This window comes from Mixophyes fleayi, chromosome 10 (genome assembly GCF_038048845.1).
Source record: "Mixophyes fleayi isolate aMixFle1 chromosome 10, aMixFle1.hap1, whole genome shotgun sequence".
NCBI lineage: Eukaryota > Metazoa > Chordata > Amphibia > Anura > Limnodynastidae > Mixophyes > Mixophyes fleayi.
The window spans coordinates 25,068,869-25,092,447 of NC_134411.1; the positions used below are offsets into that span (position 1 = coordinate 25,068,869).

At 41.5% G+C, this 23,579-nt stretch overlaps 2 protein-coding genes across 4 annotated transcripts; one reads left to right on the forward strand and one right to left on the reverse strand.

Moving 5' to 3' along the window:
- Positions 1-3,137: 3,137 nt before the first annotated feature.
- NDUFS3 (NADH:ubiquinone oxidoreductase core subunit S3) lies at positions 3,138-13,716 on the reverse strand. The gene is made up of 7 exons (XM_075188093.1): positions 13,605-13,716; positions 10,569-10,628; positions 9,401-9,498; positions 7,495-7,644; positions 6,808-6,933; positions 4,929-5,048; positions 3,138-3,386 (listed from the first exon to the last, which is right to left on the reverse strand). The coding sequence occupies exons 1-7, from the start codon at positions 13,648-13,650 to the stop codon at positions 3,219-3,221; spliced, it is 768 nt and encodes a 255-aa protein (XP_075044194.1). The 5' UTR covers positions 13,651-13,716; the 3' UTR covers positions 3,138-3,218.
- On the forward strand, positions 13,689-21,514 carry KBTBD4 (kelch repeat and BTB domain containing 4). 3 transcript variants are annotated; one of them, XM_075188091.1, is made up of 4 exons: positions 13,689-13,759; positions 16,535-17,167; positions 19,250-19,356; positions 20,328-21,514. In XM_075188091.1, exons 2-4 carry the CDS (start codon positions 16,564-16,566, stop codon positions 21,186-21,188), a joined length of 1,572 nt encoding a protein of 523 aa, XP_075044192.1. In that variant the 5' UTR covers positions 13,689-13,759; positions 16,535-16,563; the 3' UTR covers positions 21,189-21,514. The 3 variants fall into 3 exon arrangements, with proteins under 3 accessions (XP_075044192.1, XP_075044191.1, XP_075044193.1); XM_075188090.1 differs by having other exon boundaries at positions 13,743-13,779; XM_075188092.1 differs by lacking the exon at positions 13,689-13,759 and adding an exon at positions 13,796-13,809.
- The last annotated feature ends 2,065 nt before the right edge of the window (positions 21,515-23,579 follow it).

A 23,579-nucleotide genomic window follows, 5' to 3' on the forward strand; every position in this document is an offset into this window, starting at 1 on the left:
ATCAGGAAATACCACTAATATGCTTCTACCGCCTGACACGGCAAAGAAAATCTATCCAAGGTGACAAAAAAAAACGTTTTATTTTAATTGAAATGATAAGAAAGTGAACTAAAAGCAAATGTGCGATTTAATTTTTCAAGCAACACCACCAAAGACTGTAGGGTTCTCGTTTTGGCATCAATTCACCTTTTCCAAAACAGCAAAAAGCAGGATTCTACGCATAGTTTTTCTTTTTCATAATAAAATCTGCATTTGAGAATGATCAAGCATTTTCTTGCTGTCTTGAATGAAACGATTCAAATGTGTAGGAATAATGGACCTGATTCATTAAGGAAGGTTAAGCAAACGCAAGTAAGGCAAAACCAAGTTGCATCGGAGGGGGAGGTAAATTTAAAATGTGAAGGCAGATTTATATTTGGGGTAGAGCATGTCCTAGATTAACTTTAAATTTCAGTGTACAAATAAGCTATCAAGTAGGTGCGTGCTACATGAAAAAACAGCCAGTATTTTCCTTATCTGCCAAAAAATAAACTAATTTGCACCCCTTGCACTGCAACATGGTTTAGTCCAGAAAACTTGAGTAAGAAAACGTACTCAATTTTTTGCTTAACTTTCTTTAATGAATCAGGCCCTATACGCACAGCCAATTTTTACAAACAGACAACCTACCGCATCAAATGAACATACCCTTGAAGTATTGAAGCCAGGATGTGGGAGATCTGGGCATTATACCCCAGCCCCCCCACCATCTCTGGAATTCTTTATGCTTTCTGAAGTGTAGGGTGTTATTGTCTGGCAATCAGACAATGAAAGAGGATCTAAAAATCTACGTTTTGGGGAGGGCATTAACATTTGGCTGTTAAAGAGCGGTAGCCACCCTGCTTAAACCCGATTAGGCTGAGAAGCCAAGTGCTGCTTATTCCCCAGTGTGCTACGCTCTGGTTTCAGTCACTGCTGATAGCCAGCTTAGCTAGGGGGTCCAGAAGACCGTCCAGAGTCTGTTGGGAGTGGCGACCAGCGAAGGATCATCTACAGACCATCGATGAAGGGGTTAAACCACAATGCCTTTGCTAACTTCAACACTAATAAATATTCTCCGTTCAGGAGATCTTTTGTGTGAACCTGGAAATCTGTAGACAACGTGGAGTTGCCGCTAACAGGGGCTCAGACACAAAGATGGGGAAGCCCCTCAGCCACAGAGGATGTCATAGTTATTCCCCCAGTGATTATCCTTTGAGATCCGAGGAAACGTGTTATTTACAGACATTGTGGAGCCACCTCCGGCTGAGATAGAGACGGGTCGTGCCTGAGCCACAATCAAGCCCCAGTCGTTAAAACCTCCAATTTGATAGACAGAAGGAGAAACTGTCACCCTGAAGAAAGGGGGGTAGGGACCAAATACTGGATAAATGGCTGTGTCCAGAGACTACAGTGAGATTCGGTGATCTTGAATAACTGGAGGTCAGGACCGGCGTTGAAAGGGTTATGTGTCCCACTGGACCGACAGAAGAATCAGAGGCGATAGCGAGAAACTGCAAAGATGGCATTCTTCTTTATTCATCAGGATTCCATGCGGGTCCTATGGATACGTGTCCCCGTCAAAAATGGGCAACAGTGAAGCAGGAGAGGAGCCTCAGCAGCATGAGAGCAAATCTGGAGGATATGCACCCGGTAGCTACTAATACATCATCATTTATATATATATATATATATATATATATATATATAGCACCACTAATTCCGCAGCGCTGTACAGAGAACTCACTCACATCAGTCCCTGCCCCATTAGAGCTTATAGTCTAAATTCCCTAATATAGACACACACTCACACAGACTATTTTTAATGTTGCACACGCTTCAGCACTCGGCGGTCCTGTTCTATGAGCTTGCGTGGCCTACCGCTACAATAACAGCGCTTACAGTTGACTGGGGCGGCTCTAGCAGCGCAGATTAAACAAACTGACTTGTTGGAAAGGTGACATCTTATGCCAAGGCCATATTAAAAGTCGCTCTTCAGTACAACCCATTCTTTTGCTACTATTTGACTATGGAGATTGCATGGCTATACATTTGATTTCATGCACCTGTTAGCAATGCGGGTGACTGGTCAAACACGCGAATCATAACGGGTGTCCACATACTTTTGGTCTTGCAGTGTACATGTGGAGTTCTTCCTGAAATACTTGGCGAGCACAGATTTATGTGTCTTTAATCCTGGAAAGTTGCAGTTCTATCCCACTTCCAAAAAACATCATCTGAGCTGCAGCAGCTTTAATATGTCATCAATTATTTATATAGCGCCACTAATTCCACAGCGCAGTAAAGAACACACTCACATCAGTCCCTGCCCCCATTGGAGCTTACAGTCTAAATTCCCTAACATACACACACACACACACACACACACACACACACACAGACAAAGAGAGACAAAGGTCAATTTAATAGCAGCCAATTAACCTACTAGTATGTTTTTGGAGTGTGGGAGGAAACCAGAGCACCCGGAAGAAATCCAAGCAAAGGGAGAACATACAAACCCACACAGACAGGGCCATGGTCGGGAATGGAACTCATGTCCCCAGTGCTTTGAGGCAGAAGTGCTAACCACTAAGCCACCGTGCTATGTGGATGTCCAACAACACATATGAGCAGGATTCCACAAGAAAATTAATTTATTTTCTATGTTTAGGATTTGGCATGACTTAACGACAGACTGTGTCCAATGTTGTGCAGCACATAATGCGTGTGCAGGTCTCTGAATTCTCAAGGCAACACTGCCTGGCAACATTGGTGGTCTAGCCGAGCAGCCACACTTAATCATGAGATTGGATGGATGGGTGATATCATGTGTCCCGATACTGATAAATATTCCTACTTGGAACAAATATCTATGTGAATATAAATATATAGCGCCCCTCTTTACAACGCCAGCTTAAAACACGTGCCAAGACTGGTGTTCGTTCCATTATATGTCACCCAATACATTTCCATACATGTTTATGCAGAGCACACCTAATGGTAAGCTACTGTATTTTTCTTAAAGAGAGGCATTAATATTAATCACCATTGTTCAGTTTCAGATCCTTAAGACTTCCCATTAATTATTCTCAGACACATTTGCTGGTACAACCAGACAGTGACGTTTAGGTGTTTATTTTATGTACATAAATAGATTTTACAGGGTGAAAACAAGATCACACACACAGCTTATGTTGCCTCTATTTTGCTTCTCCCTTGGTTTCTCCTGCCTCCAGTTTGGGGCTCTCTTGTTCCTCCCGGTGAGCTGGGAAGACCTCCCACGGGCTGCTCAAATCAAATTTTCGGAATTCCTGCGACAACTGCACTGGCTCCGCCACCACACGTTTAACCTCATCATCGTAGCGCACCTGGGAGACAACCAGACACATAAGTTATCTCCGAGTCACAACTGCATCTGACGCACTCTGTATTTTTCCTATACAGAAGCGACATTTAGAATTAAGTGATTGCAGACATGCAAGTCCAGTGAAGTTGGTGAAATCACACAGTGGGAGGCCAACCTGACATCTAACCTCTCCGCATATTGCGTTCTACTTTGTGGATGTCAAACTCACAGCGTCCCTGGTGTAGAAGAAAGGGGTCACAGCGTTTTGACTCCCATTACACAGGTAATACTTTTCAAAAATATGCTCTGTGCAGGTTTCACCCCCCAGCCCCCATCAGATGAGCATGGGTTAATTAAAAACAATTCCTTCTCTTTCTTTCCCAGAGATTCTGTCCATGATACCCTCTGTTCTCTTCCAGCACCCAGTCCCTCTACCAGGGATCCAACCCAGGACACGCTCTACACCTGCACATCTAAGTAAAGACTAGTTTTTCTGGCACATGACGGTTGGATGTAGCGCACAGACCACTGCTGAGCTCTATCCAAAGCAATGAAAATAAACGTTATGCCAAAATTATGTAAAAGGATTTGGGGGAAGAATACAAAAATAAGATATAAAGATAAAGCATTTCATAACAGGTGCAAGAGAGCATGTCCAAACCCCCAAAATAAAGTTGTCTGAAGGTGCTCTCTGTGATACCTCAGATAAAGGGGTATATTTACTAAACCGCAGGTTTGAAAAAGTGGAGGTGTTTCCTATAGCAACCAATCAGATTCTAGCTGTCATTTTGTAGAAAGTACTAAATAAATAGCCAGCATCTGATTGGTTGCTATAGGCAACATCTCCACTTTTCAAATCCGCAGTTTAGTAAATATACCCCAAAATCTCACCTACATCCTCCTATCCTATATCCTTGCTATATTTACACACACCATTACATGGTCTCTGCTCATTAAACTACAGTAGTTTTGTACAATGTGGACATTGATTTCTAATGTAGCTGTTAATCTCAGGGGGTATAATCTACTGCAAGTAATCACTATGTTTACAATTGTCAAACGGACCATAAGATTACAATCTATAAAAATATGGGCAAATAATGTAGGATCTTATTCCCATATTTACATGGTAGTTGCCATAACACAGGAGTGAGCAATAGAATATGTTTGAAGTGGCCTGTGGTGCCACAAGGGGGCAGCACATGATCTTTGTGGAGAAGCGACAGATCACAGCGGAGTAGAGCGTTCACCCAGCCCAAACAGTATATCTAGTAATTAGGTACAGAATAACAAGCTACGTAGACTGTGCTCATGATCTATCAGGGACGAAGGTGGCCCGTACTCCATACCACTGCCATATTGCTTGCTCACTTAAGGTAAAATAGATTTCAAAATAACAGTGCCCCCTGTAGAAAGATTATGAAAAAGACTTTGGGGAAAAAACTCCAAAAACTATAGAATTCTCTATTCCCATTAACTAGCTCTAACCACAATCGTTTCATAGTAAGAATGTAGTAAGAATTTAGTAAGAATGTTCAGTTTAATATTCCTTAAGGCGACTGACCTCCACGTATCCAGAGAGAGGGAAGTCCTTCCGGAACGGATGCCCCTCAAACCCGTAATCTGTTAGAATTCTTCTCAGATCTGGATGATTAGCGAAAAACACCCCGTACATGTCCCAGACCTAACAAGCAAATCGTCAATCAATCATTAATACAATAAATCAAGTATCTACTTTAATACATATACTGGGACCATCTCTAGAAGGCTCACACGTCTCGCTTTCAAGAGAACTAGACCTGATTTTGAGATGTTGTTAAGCAGCACAAACTGCACTTAGTGATGTTTCAATCCTTGCATGTCAGAACAGAGGTTTACTCAGCAAGCTCTATTAGCATAAAGTATACTAAGAATGTGAAAGGATTATTATCATATAACTTCCAACTCCATTCTTCCCACTTAGAGAGATCAATATAGAAGCGCTCAACCCACAAGAGTTTATAAAGTAAAAAATATCACTCATCAAAAGACTGAAACCCTCTCTGAAACATTTTACTGATCCCAGGTGATTCAAAAGGCTCCTGACATACTACTGGTACCCGGGGGCTGCGAGAACCCACTTCCAGTAATACCAGGAGAGTGTAAAATGCCCGTTCAGTGTATATAGGGCGCAAATCTATGTCCTGATGCCCCAGCACAACAGGACACAGATCTACCATAGGGAAAACAGAAGGGGTCAGGGGTAGAACACTCTATTGTTTCACAGTGAATGTCCATATAACACAGTGGTCAGGGAACAGGGGTAAATTACCCCAAATGGGGTAAACATGAAATTTCTGGGGGTAATGTTGCCGATTCACATGCTGTCAGTTGGATTGTAGACCCCTTTAAATGTGAAATTGCTGTTGTACCAGAAGAGCCTCAAGGGTTGGCAGAGGCACTTCTTGAGCTTTGATGCAATAATGAACACGTATTGCATTTGAAAACAAAGCAGATCTGTCATATTTTTGGATGTCAACAGCTGCAAAGGCATTTAACATTGTACATGAGGAGGCAGTCAAAAAGTTGCTGCCTTTTGCAACAACCTACCTTTGCGAACAAGGATTTTCCACTCTAACGAACATAAAAACAAAGCAGAGAAATTGAATGGACACTGAAGACTGTATCCAAATTGCTCTGACATCAAAATGCCCCAATATTGATGCTCTCGTATCAAAAATGAAGCAACATCATTTCTCCAAAACCTGAAGTTTTGAAGTTGAAGCTTTCAAAGAAATTTTGAATAGATTCAATACAATTTTGAATTCCAATAATTAATATATGATTTCCTTCCTTTCAAATCAAGGGGGTAACGTCAGAGTATCTAAATATATTTGGGGGTAAAAGGTAAAAAAGTTCCCTGACCCCTGATATAACAGGACACTGCATTTTAATACTCTCTATTCACACCTAGTATAATACACAGAACTACATACATGCTTGAGATCTCAACTTATAGTTACAGTGGTGTAAAGTGTACCTGTCACTTACACACAGAGGCGGTCAAGCTGTAGGCTGAACCAATATTGAACCATCAATTCACTAGGAGTCAACCACGCCTCTGTAAGGTCACCTAGTGAATTGATTGGCTGCTGTATCCATAAGATTGGTACAGACTGCAGAATGGCTCTCCCCACTCCATGTTTACTACTGTTGCACTTTAAAAGTGGGAAAGCTTTATTTAGAGCACAATAACTAAAATATATTACCTGTCTATACCCAGTGTTGATTAAAAAGTTTAGCAGTGCTCCTCACAGTGAGTGTAGGAGGAAACACTCAATGATTACATCTGTGTGTAAGAAATACTTACTGAACAGCTGCACTATAATGAACAAACTTGTTCAAAGGTTACGAGACCGAATCATACAAGCCTCAAACAGCTACAATGATAAACGGACGCTCACCTCTCTCTCATACCAGTCTGCAGCTTTGTGGACGGACACAAGCGAGTCAACCGGAGTAAGTTCATCTGAGTAAGTCTTCACGCGGATCCTGGAGTTATAGCGCAAAGACAGCAGGTTGTAAATGATCTGGGGGAAAGAAAAAAGCAGTAAAAAAGAGCTGAAACATTATACTAAAAGTCATACAATGCCCTTGATCTTTACAACATGAGCCATGATTTGCAGAAGCACGATATAAAGGATTCGGAATAGGGCGGAATGCATTCTGAAATATATGCCTTTCCTGTACAAATAACAGATAGAGTCATAACATAACAGAGTCTTAAAGGTGCTCTACCCATATTTTATTTTCTATTTGTATACCTAAAATCTAGATATTAAGTGATTAAAGTATAAAAGTATTCTTGTACGACTTTATCTAATTCCTATGATGCGTGCTAGTAAGTTTGCTTGGAGAGGTCATTATTAAGCATATATGTTGTCTTTTCCTCCCCATAATTCCTTTATCATCTCCCAGAGCTCTCCTGTCAATCATACTGAGCAGTGATAATCTTCTCACCCATATAATAGTTTAAGGGTGTGGTCTAGAACCAAGGGAAAGGAATAACATCATAGGGGTGGGTGGAAAAGTCTGGGCAGCATCAGAAACATGACAGTGAGCATACATAGAGGTGGAACACACACACTTACTTCAAAGCGATTTTCCCTTGTCGGGACGTCAACAGCTGTCAGGTCAGCCAAGGATTTAAACTGAGCATTTGTATGATCACGGAGAAATGTCATGACCGGTATAATGCCGTCTGGATGGATCATAATGTCCAATTCCCCATAGCATGTTACCTATGAAATACATCATGTATCAGATATTGATTACGAAATAAAAGGCAGCAGGAAGAACGTGCTTTACATAAATTAACTCGGGTCCTAGTTTAGTATTGTGAGATGGATCTGTGGAAGGATAAAGAGGCAGAATATATAAGCAGCATGTCAAATGCTTAGATTGCTAACAAAAGGAAAAAAAAATAAAGTGTAAGTAAAGCTATTTGAAATTAATATACATATGATCAAAAGATTGTGTATAACAAAGCTGAAGAATATGCATGAAGTAATTGAAGTGTTTATACTTAACTACATATGTCCATTATATTTTATTTCCTTCCTCTGTATCAGGTTGTCATTTTAATAAAGAGCTATTCTATATGAGCCAGCAGAGTGTGACTGACAGCCTTGCAGACTTGCAAGGTACCATTACACTGTGTGGATTAATACAGGGTCAGTAATGTCACAGCAGCGCAATTTCCTGCAGACTCATTTTGTTAATCTGCAGAAGATCCTATATAGCTCAAGGAATGATTAAAAAAAGTTGCTACACCATTTTTTTTGTTTTTCAGTCGTCACTGCCAATTGGCATAACTGTAGTGCTTCCATTCTGGAGAATCTCACCTTGGCTGGCACTGCTGGTAAAGGCCACTTGCAATGTGTCGATAAAGTTATTGGATGAGTCATGGTAGAAATCCAATCAGTTTTATCGACACTGCACTGTGCAATGTACTTATGGCCACTTATCTAGATTGTCAGTACTGGAAAAGTGACAGATGCCAGCACTGGCAGTGGTGAGCTCCTCGAGAACTTAGGAACACCCCGTGATTTTGCAAATTTGGAGGCAGGAAGTTCACCTGTAAAATAAAATCTTAATGCAAGTAAATCAACAGCATATGACATCAGCTGTAAAGAGCTCACAATCTAATGTATTACTTCTTATAGGATTGAAGCAGGAGGATGCAGTATGTATGCGGTGGTGTGAGCGACCTCTAGTGGTGAGAGGCGTCACAGCAGCGGGGTGAAGACAATGGATGAATTGAAATCTACGGCAGACTGGTATGTAGAGATAACATCACTTAGTACAGAACTAAAACAAGAGGGGTCCCATTTAGGGGATATTCCTGTACAAATTCCATATATGGCTCTCTTTCCTATGCAGTAATGTCTTTTCAAGTTAAGTCTTACAAATATTTATCAACTGATTTTAGCTATTTAAATAAAATATGTTTAATAGGCATAATAACTCGGACCAATCATCCAGTGACAGAGTATACACTTCTATTGTACTGAAAGGATTCACCATTAATTATTTTTATTAATGCTACTCTATTGTACATTTATGAACATTTATTTATGCTATAGATTTCTGTGGATCTGGAAATATTGGAAAAGGCTGATGGAAAAGTGATAAATACAATGACACATTGGGCTAGATTTACTAAGCTGCGGGTTTGAAAAAGTGGGGATGTTGCCTATAGCAACCAATCAGATTCTAGCTGTCATTTTGTAGAAGTTACTAAATAAATGACAGCTAGAATCTGACTGGTTGCTATAGGCAACATCCCCACTTTTTCAAACCCGCAGCTTAGTAAATCTAGCCAATTGGGTTTACTTAAATTATAACAACAGGAATGACAGAAAATCTAATTTTGAATGTACGTGCGGCAAAAGTATGAATAGTACTGTATAATAATACTACTCTATGCATATAGAGGTAACATAATACAAAAAATAGGTGCTATATGCAGATAGGACATTTATATCCTTGATTTACCTGAACCTGCTGAACATATTTGGGCAGAATCTCCGCAACATACTCCCCAAACGCAGAGAGATTTTTCTCCAACGCGATATCTCTTGGACGAACAGTCGCTGAAACCAACAACAAAACCCACAGGAATCAGAAGTAACTCATTCCCTATATTACAGAATAATTAAACATCACATTAATATTTATCGTCACCAAGAACCAACATACGAGACAGGAAATGTGGGTGTATAAAATGCAGTTACACCTACAGCTTGTGATGTCTCATTCTTCAAGACAGAGGACCTTATTGTAATCAATCTCTTGCTCACCTAGGATCTGCCTCAATTTCAAAGTGAATGGGAAAGACCAACTTGTAACCAATCAGGTTGTCAAAATCTTTATATCAGCATAGTGTATTTCAAGAGAGAGGAGTGATATTGTTTGTATAGTGAGAACTGGGCTGCATGTTATAGAGGCAGTATCATGTCGCGAGAATGGAAGCGAGCAGGAAGCCACAGACTGAGATGAGAAGGATCAGGGTCCTCCAACAGCACGGAGTAGTGATGTGAGCCTCTTGTTACACTACTGCAGGAGCACTGTGGTCGAACTTGCCTCTACATGAAAACAAATACTCAACCCGTCTTCATTTTTACTTATTAATATTATAACCATTCACTAAAATGAAATTTCCGACACTCGTCTTGTGTGACGATAGGACTACCAATGTATGGTAGGTAAGCATGTAAAGGTTTATCCATTTCACTTTTTACACAATTATATTCTTACTAACCAATGGTAAAAATTCCTGACAGTTTAGAAATCAATAACCCCTACCTGTCCTCTAGGCACTACAAGGATACTAGGGGGAGGGGGGGGATTTAAATCAGTAGTGAAGACCCCCATGGAGTATTTCAGGATGCAAAAAATCAGCGATGTTTTGGGTACCATAACAGCTGGGAGTGTATTACGGGGGAAATCAATTCAGCACAAGGTCCCTTAGGAGCCTGGCACACATCATGCCAGGCTCCTACGGGACCTCATGCTGACCTGAATCCCCCCCCTAAAAATCCAGAGATGGGACTCGTGTTCTAAATAAAGCATTTTATACTAAAACAGATGTAATCCTGAGGATGGTTCTTATGTGACTTCAGTGCTGCTTATTTCTGCAGATTGAGAAGTAAATGTAACTTACGTTGTGTGTCTGCGGTGGTGCCCTCACACCGTACTTGCGGTGGCACACGGAGAACACAGGCTGCAAGAAAAAGGGTATCTGTTAGTGCCACACACCCACAACAAATACCACTTCATTTCATACCGATACAATATATACACCAAGAAGTGATGTAATAACGTATGTCAATAGTTCAGGTATCTTGTTTTTTATCAGAGCAGTTATAACATAAATCAAGACCGAAATGCGGGCAGATTTGGTATTTGATGTATTATCACTGTAAATCTGTTTATCAATTTATAATACAATTCTAGGCCACTCACACGTGATGCCATGTATGTGAACAGTCAATGAAGGAGGTATGAACATATGTCTATGATCTACTGTATGTACTACGCTGCATTACTCACAATGTATATAGAATAGGATGCTACACTTAGAATGTAGCAACCCTTAAAATGTTTGTAAGCTCACGTTTTAAACATGTCTCTAATTGTTATTGTTCCTGTAAAGTAATTGGAATGAGTTGTACAAACTACATTAAATTATATCTGTAGTATGGACTTTGTTTCACTGTAGCGAGTTACATCTCTGGGTGTAAGGATGGGAATTTTATAAAAGTCAGATGTTAAAACTTTATCAGTCCAGACAAATGGCTTTCTTCCCCCCATATCTTGGGGCAGCACAGTGGCTCAGTGGTTAGCACCTCTGCCTTACAGCACTGGGGTCATGAGTTCAATTCCCAACCATGACCTTATCTGCGAGGAGTTTGTATGTTCTCCCAGTGTTTGCGTGGGTTTCCTCCAGGTGCTCCGGTTTCCTCCCACACTCCAAAAAACATACTAGTAGGTTAATTGGCTGCTACCAAAATTGACCCTAGTTTGTGTGTGTGTGTTAGGAAATTTAGACTGTAAGCCCCAAAGGGGCAGGGACTGATGTGAGTGAGCTCTCTGTACAGCACTGCGGAAGTAGTGGCGCTATATAAACAATTGGTGATGATGATGATACCTTCAAACTTTCCTCCAGTGAAAGGTAAGCTACCCATCAGCTTGATTATAAACCTATTTGAGTTTGTTTTATGAAAACTGGTGGATAGGCCATGGTGAAGAACATGTGCTGTCACTCAAAACTTTGCTTTCATATTCTAAGCGCTAATAGAAAAATGACAGCTAGAGTACAATAAGTTGTTGAGCATTATTTATATCGCTACCTGTACACAAAGCTTTCATAAATATTCCTGTGTGTTTAGCTTGTCATAGACATTTTTAAGCATTGTATCTAATTGGTGTTAATTATTCTTGAAGAATTATGCTGCAACTATAATTCTCTGTTTATTATGATGCACAATGTTTTGAAACAGACCCAGATGCAATATATATTATATATAGGGATTACGTTTCTTGTTTGTAACTGCCAAAATATAAAACAACACTGCGCAGGGATTTTATGGTGTTAAAACCAAAATCATCTGAACTTTGTTTCCTCTGAAAACCATGAAGGAGCCTGCACGTACCTCTCCTCTCTTCTAGCAGCCTGTCCCTTGACATCCTACCCTCTCCCTCCCTAGGATGATGAGAAATTATGTTAATCCCTTACGTGATTGTTTCAAGATTTGTTTAAAATAAAAGCAAGATAAACACCAAATTGTATGGCTTTTTCAGGTATACAAATTTAATTAACACAGACGAACACTGCATAAGGGAGGGAGGGGGGGGGGGGGGTCAAGAAACAAATCTTCCCCCTCCTGTACATCAATATGTCTGTTTGTTCCATCTTACCACTAGTGTTTGACTTGCATTTAGAGGACTGTATTGTAAATGCTAACGCATTTGTTTTGTTTCTTTTTACTTGTGTTTGGGAGGTCAGTGTAGATCACATCACTGACTCCTATGTGTTTGACATTGAATGGATCTGAAAACATATGGGAAACCGCATGCTCCTGAATTTGAGTAGCATTGCAAGTAGATAGAGTGACAGATGTAAACCTGGACACATAATCATACACTTCAGTCGCCATTACATGAACACACTCTTACTGTACTCAGCCTACCACTCACACTCCACTCATTTCGCCTTTCCAGTCATAAGTATAAGAAATCTGCATATGTATGGGTTTGGGACCTTTTCTTATTTGTATATTTATTTTAGGACTGAATCTTGAGTTTAAAAATAATTTGCCTTAAAATAATTTACTGTTTACCAGCTTCAAGCTGTAAACAACGCTATTGATGGACAATACTGATATTATAGAACTATACAGGGCAGCACGGTGGCGTAGTGGTTAGCACTTCTGCCTCACAGCACTGGCGTCATGAGTTCAATTCCAGACCATGGTCTTATCTGTGTGAAGTTTGTATGTTCTCCCTGTGTTTGCGTGGGTTTCCTCCGGGTGTTCCGGTTTCCTCCCACACTCGAAAAACATACTGGTAGGTTAATTTGGCTGCTATCAAAATTGACCCTAGTGTGTGTGTGTGTGTGTGTGTGTGTGTGTTATGGAATTTAGACTGTAAGCTCCAATCGGGCAGGGACTGATGTGAGTAAGTTCTCAGTTCTCTGTACAGAGCTGCGGAATTAGTGGCGCTATAAAAATAAATGATGATGATGATGATGATACAGGTCCCCTGACAAGGTGGGGTAAACTAAGACATGTAGGGAGGAGGCTGGTTACTATATAAAATGTCAGGAGTGGGATCTAGCTGGGGAACCTGTGTTCCAGCAATTGGAGTGGTACCTGTAGTCATATAACAAAGGTAGAAGCTGCCTATACCTGTATTATCACCTCCTCCAGACTCTGACTGGCAGTGCATGCTGGCACTTGTAGTTCTACTAATGACAGCCAGAGAGCCAAAGGTTGTCTACTCTTTGTTGTCAGTGCATGCTGGTACTTGTAGTTCCACTGACAGCCAGAGAGCCAAAGGTTGCCCACTCTTTGCTGTCAGTGCATGCTGGTACTTGTAGTTCCAATAATGACAGCCAGAGAGTCAAAGGCTGTGTACATTTTGCTGTGAGCTCATGCTGGTACTTGTAGTACCACAGCTTCCTATCCTGTATCCTCACCTCTGCGGAGCAGGCCCCGCGCTGCCCGTACTCCAGCCAGCATCATCCCCAGACGGACAGACAAGGGCAAGCAGGCGGCGGTGACGTCACGAGCTGTCTCAGGTCCGACAGCCTAAGAGCTCCGGGTAACTTCCGGTGAGTCAGAGCGAGGGAAGGTGAGTTCCGGCACTAGAGGGTAAGAGGGGAGCGGACAGAACCGGGGGTGGTAAATGTGGGGTGATGGGGGTATGACACGGAGCCCCCCACTAAAGACCTGTCAGAGGGTGTGTCTGCTGTATGGGTGCTCAGGAGGGTGACACAATAATACCCACAATGTATTACATATAACCAGCATGCAGTGTGTGTGTCATCTATCTACCTGTGTATGTGCCCAGATTGTACTGGCTCCATAGGTCACATAACGTCACCAGGCTGCACATCCTATTCACATTGTGGTAATAGTCTGCTTCTGCTTTACCAACTTATTTTCCAGCTTCACTAACCTGGGCTGCATTAGGTGTTTGATGGTAAAATGTTTACTGCATTAAATTTAGCCTGGATTATTGCAATTGGACAGTAAGTGGGGAAAGGAAGCAGACAGTAAAAACAGGTTGGCAGTTATGTCACACAAGTAATGTGTGTGTATATATTGTTATATATATATATATATATTTCATAGACGTTTTGTTACATAATTCAGTACTATATACCCAGTGGTGGAAGTGGGGATGTATACAGTGGTATGCCACACCGCCACTTCTTATACTGCCTCCATAGCAAGACTATCAAATTCCATTCACATATATTCCCGTGAATTTTTCATACTGCCACTTTTAAATTTCCACTTTGACCACTGAATATACCTGTTATTAAAAACGTCATTGCTTTCAATAGATTTTACACTTAGTATACTGTGTCACAACACACTGTATTATATTTCAGAAATGCACACAACACAGAAACAAGTTATCAGTCCTCAAAGTTTTATAGTTGGCACCTAACCTTTTGGGACAGTTTAAACAGATCACCATGTACTATACACATTTCGTTTCCGTCCTAAAAAAATCAATGTGTCTGGACTCTACAATTTTGTCCGTATGTGGGAAGTATCATATCGGCACACTGTATATTAGTATAAAAAATGTATTGCCCTAAAAGTTATTTTGGGTTGGCTGCCTCTTTCAACATGCAAAATTGAAATATGCATTTTAAAATTATAAGTAAGAGGCATCTATTGATGTACGTGAAAGTGAAAACTGGATATTTTATATTGATATACATGAATTCTTCAGTCTTTTGGGGTTAGTCTATAAGCTGATGGTGTTTCTAGTTGGAATACATAACCACTAAAGCTGGGTACACACTACACAGTTTTGATCCAATAATCGGATCAATCAGCCGACATACGACTGCTCGTTCAAAAGTCGGGTCAGTGTGTGCAGTGACACGATGGTCGAAAGTCTGCCCAAATGGACGATTGTCGCCTCATTTGGTTGGTCGTACCGTTTAATATTTTCGTTTCAATCTCGTTTCCGTTGTGTAGTGTGTATAAACTTCCGACCGATCCACAACAGTGAATACGAAATTACAGTCATTGCTCACGACAACATGGCTGTAAAAAGTCGCTAAAGGGACGTCCGCTCTTCCCTTTATCGTCCTAAACAAGGCTAGTGTGTATGCAGTCCATGGACCGAGCGATCGGACCATCGATCGCATGTGAAATCGATCAGCATAAAAAGTTGGTGGAAAATTCTGTGGTGTGTACCCAGCTTAAGTTAGTAACAATGCAGCCCTGTGACAGTGGGGGATACTGTGCTGTGTATACTGAGAGTAAAGAAACAAAGCAAGTGCTTTCTTTCTTTGCATACTGGTGATTTTCTCATACTGGTGATTTGTGCAGCTTTTTTGTAGCTGCAGCTAGCTGGAAATTTGCAGGAGATTAAAAACAGAAGCAATTTTCTCAGTACCTAAAATTCTCGGCATGAAAGAAGCTGATTTATAATATGACAGATTAGAGTCGCTCAGTGTAACACGCTCACAGTGGTGATATTGTACAATGTTTTTAACTGTGCATCATTTCCACCCAGTGTTTTACTCTGTTGAAATGCCGTTTGCAATGTTATATTCCATATAGGTATTGGACGTATCTTGCACTGTCTTGTCTAGTAGAGTACAGCAGACTTTCACCTGTATTCAACTGCGCACGGATCTTGGGATCCGTGCCTTGATGAATTCAGGAGGACACAGAGCTGATTTACGTGCGTTTTAATCCAAGCGCACGTTCCGCTCAGTATGTGAGCCATGATGAATCAGGCCTTGGTGAGTCTCTGTCTTTGGTGTTTTTTCCAGTATGTGAATTGTTCATGCTGGTTGTTATAGGCGAACATTTGATGCAATGTAAGAAAGATGTACTTTTTACATATCGATGGTAGTCGGCATATCGTTGCTGACTACCCCGACAATACTTACCGTGACATGTTCAGACCGAAGGACTCCATCCCCGACCAGGCTTCAGGACGACTGCTGTGTAAACCGAATGGAAGTCATCACGATCAGTGAAGAAGCCGGCGGCAGCTCATGACGTCACCGATAACCTCATGACGTCACCGATAACCGCAACGCTGTCATCAGTGCTGTGTAGGGGGTCATGTAACTATGCAGGCATGGACAATGTACTTTACAAAGCCTTGTACATTGTCCATGTCAGAATACTTACAGTACCCCCTTCACAGCACCGATGACAGCGTCGCGGTTATCAGTGACGTCATGAGCTGTCGACGGCTTCTTTGCTGATCGCGATGACTTCCACTCGGTTTACACAGCAGTCATCCTGGAGCCTCGTCGGAGAAGGAGCCCTTAGGTCTGAACACGTTGCGGTAAGTATTGTCAGAATAATGACTATCATTATTTCCTACCCAACCCTTACATATGTGGTTCTCTATATCTCGCAGGCACCTGAAACGTAAGCCGATTATTAAACATGGACCCTTCAGAAGAGGCCGCTGCTCAGAGCCTAGCGAGCTCCACAGAGGACAATTATTTTGTGACGTACACATTCACAGACCGCTCCCATAGCAGCCGCGTGGCTCAGAGCATTATGAAGCTGTGCATGGAAGAAGAGCTGTTTGCTGACGTCACTATTTTAGTGGAAGGGAAAGAGTTCCAGCTGCACAGGCTGGTTCTCTCTGCCCAAAGCTGCTTTTTCCGCTCCATGTTTGCCTCCAATCTGAAGGAGGGGCGTAACCGCGTCATCCAGCTGCAGGACGTGAGTGAGAGCGTCTTTCAGCTGCTGGTAGATTACATTTACCATGGGACAGTGAAGCTGAGGCTGGAGGAGCTGCAGGAGACCTACGAGGTGGCTGACATGTACCAGCTGACGTCTCTGTTTGAAGAATGCTCTCGCTTCCTGGTGAGGACGGTGCAGGTGAAAAACTGTCTGCAGATCATGTGGCTGGCGGACCAGCACAGCGATACGTCTCTCTACACTGCGGCCAAACACTGTGCCAAAACCCACCTGTCACAGCTGTGCGATACAGAGGAGTTCCTGAACCTGCCTTTGCGGTTGCTGACGGACATCATTGCAGGTCAGTTGCAAGAGCTGACATTAAACATTGTAAAGTGGAAAAATATGCCCTAAGGGTCTCGGAGTTAGGAGGAAATCCAGCTAAAGGATGCAAGGGGTGCAAATGTAATTTACCGTATTTCCCCATGTATAAGACGCATCTTTTTCCCCAAAATTTTGGGTCTAAAAACTGGGTGCGTCTTATACAGGGGTAGTAGCGCTTACCATGTCAGATGCATCAGAATGGACAGAAGAAAGGAGACTTTTCTGGACAGAGGAAGCATTTGACAGGGTAAAGCAGAATTGACAATAGCGTTAGAACTCCGTCTCTCCTCTCTGTATATGCTGCACAATGACTCTGTGAAAAAATTGAGGATAATGTTTATCCTTAATTTTTTCACATGGTTTATATAGGTGCATCTTATACAGTGGAGCGTCATATACATGGGGAAATACGGTATATATTTTTTGCAAACAGCTAAAATTCTGCCTGCGTTTCCATGTCACAAATACTGGGCTTTACGTATATACTGCAATTTAGACTTTGGCCTGACATGCCAACCTCCCAATCTCTGATTCTGTCTGCACATCTTAAATTTGCAACTCAGTTATTTAGTATTTTGTTGCCGTCTGACATTTTGCCCAGGTTCCAAACATCAGAGTAATGTAACCCGACCTAACAAACATGCTCTAACATAGACTTAGAGAACCTTCACATACAAAATGAAGTTATTGATATCCTAACCCCGTCCCAAATGATTTCTTTCCTGTTGTGCCATCCTACTGTGCAGGACGTCAAGAACGTCTGCTGGCAAAACACGGGGCAATTTTTGGTTGGAGACAACCTGTCCCCTTCCAAATATAGATCCAGAGTAAGGGTCTTGAGTAGATGGACTGTAATATTGGAGAACACTTCCAGTGTGCTCATGCAATGATCAATTGAAAACCACAATTAACACTATTTTAACTCTATGCTTCAAAGTGTAACCTTTGAGGTTTTAGTGTCCTTTAATAATTTTTATCTATTGCATTCACTCTTCTCCTTCAGGAGTAAGGGGACACAGACGATGTTTCACCCCTTGGCAACAGGGCACTTGGAAAAACTGACACCTCTTCTCCCCTATAGCCCTCCTGCTTCCCCGATCCTCCCATTTTTTTTCATGTATCAGTAATTTTAATGTGGGAGAGGCTTAGCTAATCGGAGCATTAAAACACTAGACAACCTGTTGGCCAATTAGAGCATTATAACATTCACATGGCTGGGCTATCCTGTAGCCAATGAGAGCATTAGAAAATCTACAGTTCTTGATCAAACAGTATCCAATCAGAGCACTAGAACACTGACAGAGCTCAATTAACCTGTAGCCAATCAGAGCATTGCAGTGTTCACAGAGCTAGGCCAAACTGTAATCAAATAAAATATTAGAAAGTGTGCAAGACTGGACAAACCTGTAACCAGAGTACTACAACATTTTCTGTCCTAGACTGGCCTGAGCATTAAAGGTATATTATTTGTTGGGTGCAAACAGATATAACTGAACTTGCATTGTGTGCATATTGTTGCTATTTAGATTGATATACTTCTCCTTAGTATGATTTTAATAGTGTGCAGTATCTGTGTTTATCCCACAGATGTCTCTGTCGCAATTGAAGTCTATAAAAAGACTGCCCACCAGCTAAATCAGAACATTACAACTTTCACAGGGATAAACCAACCCTATACCTAACCAGAAAATTATAATGTTCACATTGCCAGCCCAACCTACATCCAATACGATCAGAAGGACTTTTACTGGTCTGAATCAACCAATCAACCAACCAGAGTATTAGAAGGTTCATCATGTTAGACCAACCCATAGTTAGTCAGAACATTAGAATGTTCATAGGAGTATTCCATCACATGGCCAGTCAGGTAATTAGAATGTTCACATGGTTAGACCCACCTGCAGCCAATCGGATCATTAGAATGTTCAGCACTCAAAAGTTAACAGCTCTAACTTCAACACAAAAGCAAAACAAATGTATGTGTAGAAAATGTAAGAAAAATGCATACATCAAACTTTATAGATAGTACTAGTTCCTCTTTGCTGTCCTTTCCTGTTAGATGGAGTGCCTTGTTCACAGAAACCCACCATCGCTATCAAAAACTGGATCCATTTCAATAAGGAAGAGCGGGAGGAATATTCTGAAATACTGCTTTCTAGCCTGAAGGTAAAATATTGGGGTATTTCTACCTGTGCAATGTCTTTAGCTTCATAACAAATATAGCAATTAACATAATCTGTCATAAAGGAAACTTGCTTGATCCTTGTGTAAAGTTTAATACAATTTTCACCGTATTTTGTCTGAAAAAATACACGGACAACATAAAAGCTGCTGTACATGTAACTTCAAAGGGTTCTGTAACCCATAGCATCCAATCAGAATATTTTTTTCAGTTTCTAATCTGTATTAGAAAAGGACATAATCTGCTCCAGTTGCCCCAGTTTTCATACATGCCACCCTTGTTTTTTATTTTGATGTGATGCTTCTCTTATAATTAACCCTGCATGAAGTTGCCAATCTTCAGGGCAATTCATAAATATTAATGGGAGTGTACTGGCAGGACCCTGTTCTCTGCTTCTGAGAAACTTTCTTTGTAATTATCAAACTGTAGGAAGTGTTAGTGCATAAACCTGTAGCTCACAAAACCGGTTTCAATTTGGTTCTGAATTATGGCAGATTATAAAGCCTAAAATACAGCACCAAATTTAGGAGGTTGGAGCTTCCATCCCTGGTCCCCCTTGGTCCCAGAGCTTCCCACATCACTTGCTGTCTGCAGCTAATAATCCTCCAGGCATTACAGCCTGGAGAATTTTTAAATATAAACCACTTGAACGAGCCACGCCTTTTATGCTTATTGAATGATTGGCTGCAGGCAGCAGCAGTGTGTAATTATCTCTTAAACCAAGGAAGTTCTGGGCATAGGACCTGCATGGTTTTACTAGTTGGGGAGTTGGGATCCAACGTTGATAATATATTTTTGCACTGGGTTGTCTTTAGAATGGAGGGTTTCACATTACTCGGCATCAAAAGTAAATAGAATGTTGACAGTGAACGTTTTAAGTTTATGGAATCGTCTCCTTTTCTGTAACCTAATGGACGTGGCTGTGTAAATATTAAATGTCATTTTGTTTTTTAAGGAAATTGGAGAAAACGTGCACATCTATCTGATTGGGAAGGAGGAATCTCGCACACACTCCATTGCCGTCTCTCTGCATTGTGCACAAGATGACTCTATAAGTGTAAGTGGGCAGAATAGTTTGTGCCACCAGATCACAGCGGCCTGCAAGCATGGCGCTGACCTGTATGTGGTGGGGGGCTCCATCCCTCGGCGTATGTGGAAATGTAACATGGAGACCATGGACTGGGAGCGGTGCGCACCCCTCCCTCGCGACCGCCTGCAGCACACGCTGGTGTCTGTCCCAAGCAAGGATGCTATATACTCCCTTGGTGGTAAGACGCTACAAGACACTCTCTCTAATGTGGTCATTTACTATCGAGTACAAGACAATGTCTGGACAGAAACTAGCCAACTGGAGGTCTCTATCTCGGGAGCCGCAGGCGTAAACCTTAATGGTCTTATCTACCTGATGGGAGGCGAGGAGAACGACTTGGACTTCTTCACAAAACCCTCCCGTATCATTCAGTGTTTTGACACCAACGCCGAGAAGTGCCACGTGAAACCCTACCTGCTGCCCTTCGCCGGGCGCATGCACGCAGCCGTTCACAAGGACTTGATCTTCATTATAGCAGAGGGATACTCGCTGGTCTGTTACAACCCGCTACTGGACAGCTTCACGCGGCTCTGTCTCCCCGAGGTCTGGAGTTGCCGGCCATCTTTCTGGAAAATCGCCAGCTGTAACGGCTGCATTTATATATTCCGAGATCACTACAAGAAAGGGGACGCCAACACCTTCAAATTAAACCCGGCCACCTCTGTGGTGACGGTGACCAGCGGTATTCGGTTCTTGCTTACCAACCTGCAGTTCCTGTTGGCATGAGGCTTCTTCTGCTATTTAAGAGCTGCCAAATATGGAATCCCTTGCTTTGGCACGCCCCTAATCTTACTAGCGGGCCTCCCACCGCCTTCTGGCCGCAGAAAGAAAATGGTTAATCTGCTCCGTAGTAAAATTGACGGAACCATCATTACACAACGGGCTTGGTGTACCATACTCGCCCAGCGTAGCGTCCTCGACAGCAGTGTGTTGTTATTTATTACATGCTGCTAAATCTATGCTTAGTTTGCCGCTTAGGCTTTTAAGATGAAAGGCCAGAAAAGTAAACGTGGCTTGTTTGACCTGGAAGCATAAATACAAAACAATCCTGCCTAGATTGTCGATCTTGATCTTTTCTCTGTCTCAGCTTAAAAAATCCTCAGCATCGATTCTCTTTAGTAGTCGTATGAGCCCAGTGATATGGCCGTCTAACGTCACAGATAAATACAGCACTACAATACACTACTAAAAAGAAGTATAAGAAAACAATAAAAATACACTGGGTATAAAAAAAAAAAAAAAAGTAGTATAAGATTGATAAAGTGTTTATAAATGACATTATTGTCTCAAAAATAAATCGGTCTTAAATAGCTTTTGCAAATGCCTCGCCACATACAGTTCTTTTTTATGTTCAAAGAGAACGGTGCAACCTTATATTTACAATATATCCTCAAAATAAGGATTTATGGAGCAGCTATATTGCCCGTGCATCAGTTGAGGTACGGTCTGCGCCCCTCTTCTGTGCGGAATACATCCACGCACTTTAAGGCTTATTTAAGAACACGGTACCTATATCTATTATGAAGGATAACAATCAATCAGATATTTGCTGTCATTAGCCTAGTTTCCATTGATTGATTAAAGCTACTATCTGACACTAACAGAACAATATCAAAACCATGCATTGTTTTCTTTTAATGAAAACAGTTGCAAGAGTAATTTATCTGTCCTATGTCACAGCAGATTACAGTGTGTGTGTTTATATATCTCCAGGTTAACTGCTTTGATCAAACAAATAAACCCTCAGTTAGGTTTTGTACACGCGGACATTAAATAGCTAGTTAAAGCGTAGACGTAACCTTGTACTTCATCCTCACTTTTAATAAAGCGACTCGTTCATTAATGCTTCTCCAAACTTCCCTGTAGTATAGTGTTACCATCTCCTTAATGCGCTCCATGTGTTTTTTTACCTGTCAATAACACTGTCAAACACTGCGGACAACTTTGAAATCAACATAAAACAGAAGCGAACATTTGTCAAAGTGCGTGTACAGGTGGATTAGATCACTTTATTCTTGGACTATGCGCGTCAAAGTGCGTTTAATTTGCTTAGAGATTTAGCCACATGCCTACAAGGGCTAATCATTGTCATTAAGAGGTAAAGTAAAGCTGAACAGAATACAGTAAAGGGTGAAACTTACTGTCTCGCCCATATAACCTTTTCTCTCTTTCACACTGAATATTGCCAGGGCTTTGAGAAAATCTGTCCAACTTCATTAATCTACAGAAGGGCTGTTCGGACACTAAACTGCTGTCCGATAGAAGCGTGAATGTAGATTGTGTCAAGTTTTCAAATAATCTGTGTTTATATGACAATTGTTTTGCCTACTTTGTTTTCAATGAAGGTATCATGTCTGTTCCCACTAAAAAAAAAAGAAAACATTTCACTGGTTTAATGTTGTTAACTTTTTAGCCTGTCAATTCACTAGGAACTAGATGTCCTGGAGGCATGAGGCACAAATTGCCTTATGCCTCGGTCGTGTAACCAGTTCTTAGTGAATTAATAGGCTGCGTGCTCAGATCTTTGTCTATGTCTTTCACTGTATTATTTATGTTTCCTTTAAGCACTGTGCTTCAGTTTCGTGTTTATAGTTTTGCTCAATGGACTCAATTTCCTTTGATGCTTTAAGCAAGTTTGCAACCACATAGTTATAATATAGGGCTGTAAAAATAAACTGTGGCCCAGGCCATAGATTTGGGTGTAAGTCATTATGGGATGGCATCTAGGACTAGCAACCATCCCAGAGGCAAACGCAGGATTTGTAGAGAGGGGTTTCCACGCTACGCCGCCAGTGGGCGTGACCAGCATGCATGGGGGTGTGGCTATAATTTTAGACAGTGCTTGGCTGCCTTCCAACTCTTCCTATCCCCATCATATACACGGGTCAAGCCACCTCAAGCATACAGTGCCCCATGCTGGGAGGGGGTTTCCAGACACAAGGAAACCCCCCCCCCCTCGGTTTGCCTATGCATCCGTGTTTGAGCCATATCCAACTTACACTGCCATGCGCATTGTAATATCGGTCAACTTACCCGAAATCTCTGCAAACGTGGCCCTAAAATGCACTCTAATATGACTAACTTTCTACAAGTACAACTGATTTGGGGGTTTAAGTG

What these genes read in the sequence shown, in the direction of transcription:
- NDUFS3 (XM_075188093.1), bottom strand. Translation starts at nt 13,650, where the DNA reads ATGATGCTGGCTGGAGTACGGGCAGCGCGGGGCCTGCTCCGCAGAG. An exon ending in AATATGTTCAGCAGGTTCAG is followed by an intron (nt 7,645 to 9,400) that starts GTAAATCAAGGA and finishes TGTATTTCATAG; the next exon opens with GTAACATGCTATGGGGAATT. An exon ending in CTCTCTCTGGATACGTGGAG is followed by an intron (nt 3,387 to 4,928) that starts GTCAGTCGCCTT and finishes GTTGTCTCCCAG; the next exon opens with GTGCGCTACGATGATGAGGT.
- KBTBD4 (XM_075188091.1), top strand. Translation starts at nt 16,564, where the DNA reads ATGGACCCTTCAGAAGAGGCCGCTGCTCAGAGCCTAGCGAGCTCCACA. An exon ending in GCTGACGGACATCATTGCAG is followed by an intron (nt 17,168 to 19,249) that starts GTCAGTTGCAAG and finishes CTTTCCTGTTAG; the next exon opens with ATGGAGTGCCTTGTTCACAG. An exon ending in TACTGCTTTCTAGCCTGAAG is followed by an intron (nt 19,357 to 20,327) that starts GTAAAATATTGG and finishes TTGTTTTTTAAG; the next exon opens with GAAATTGGAGAAAACGTGCA.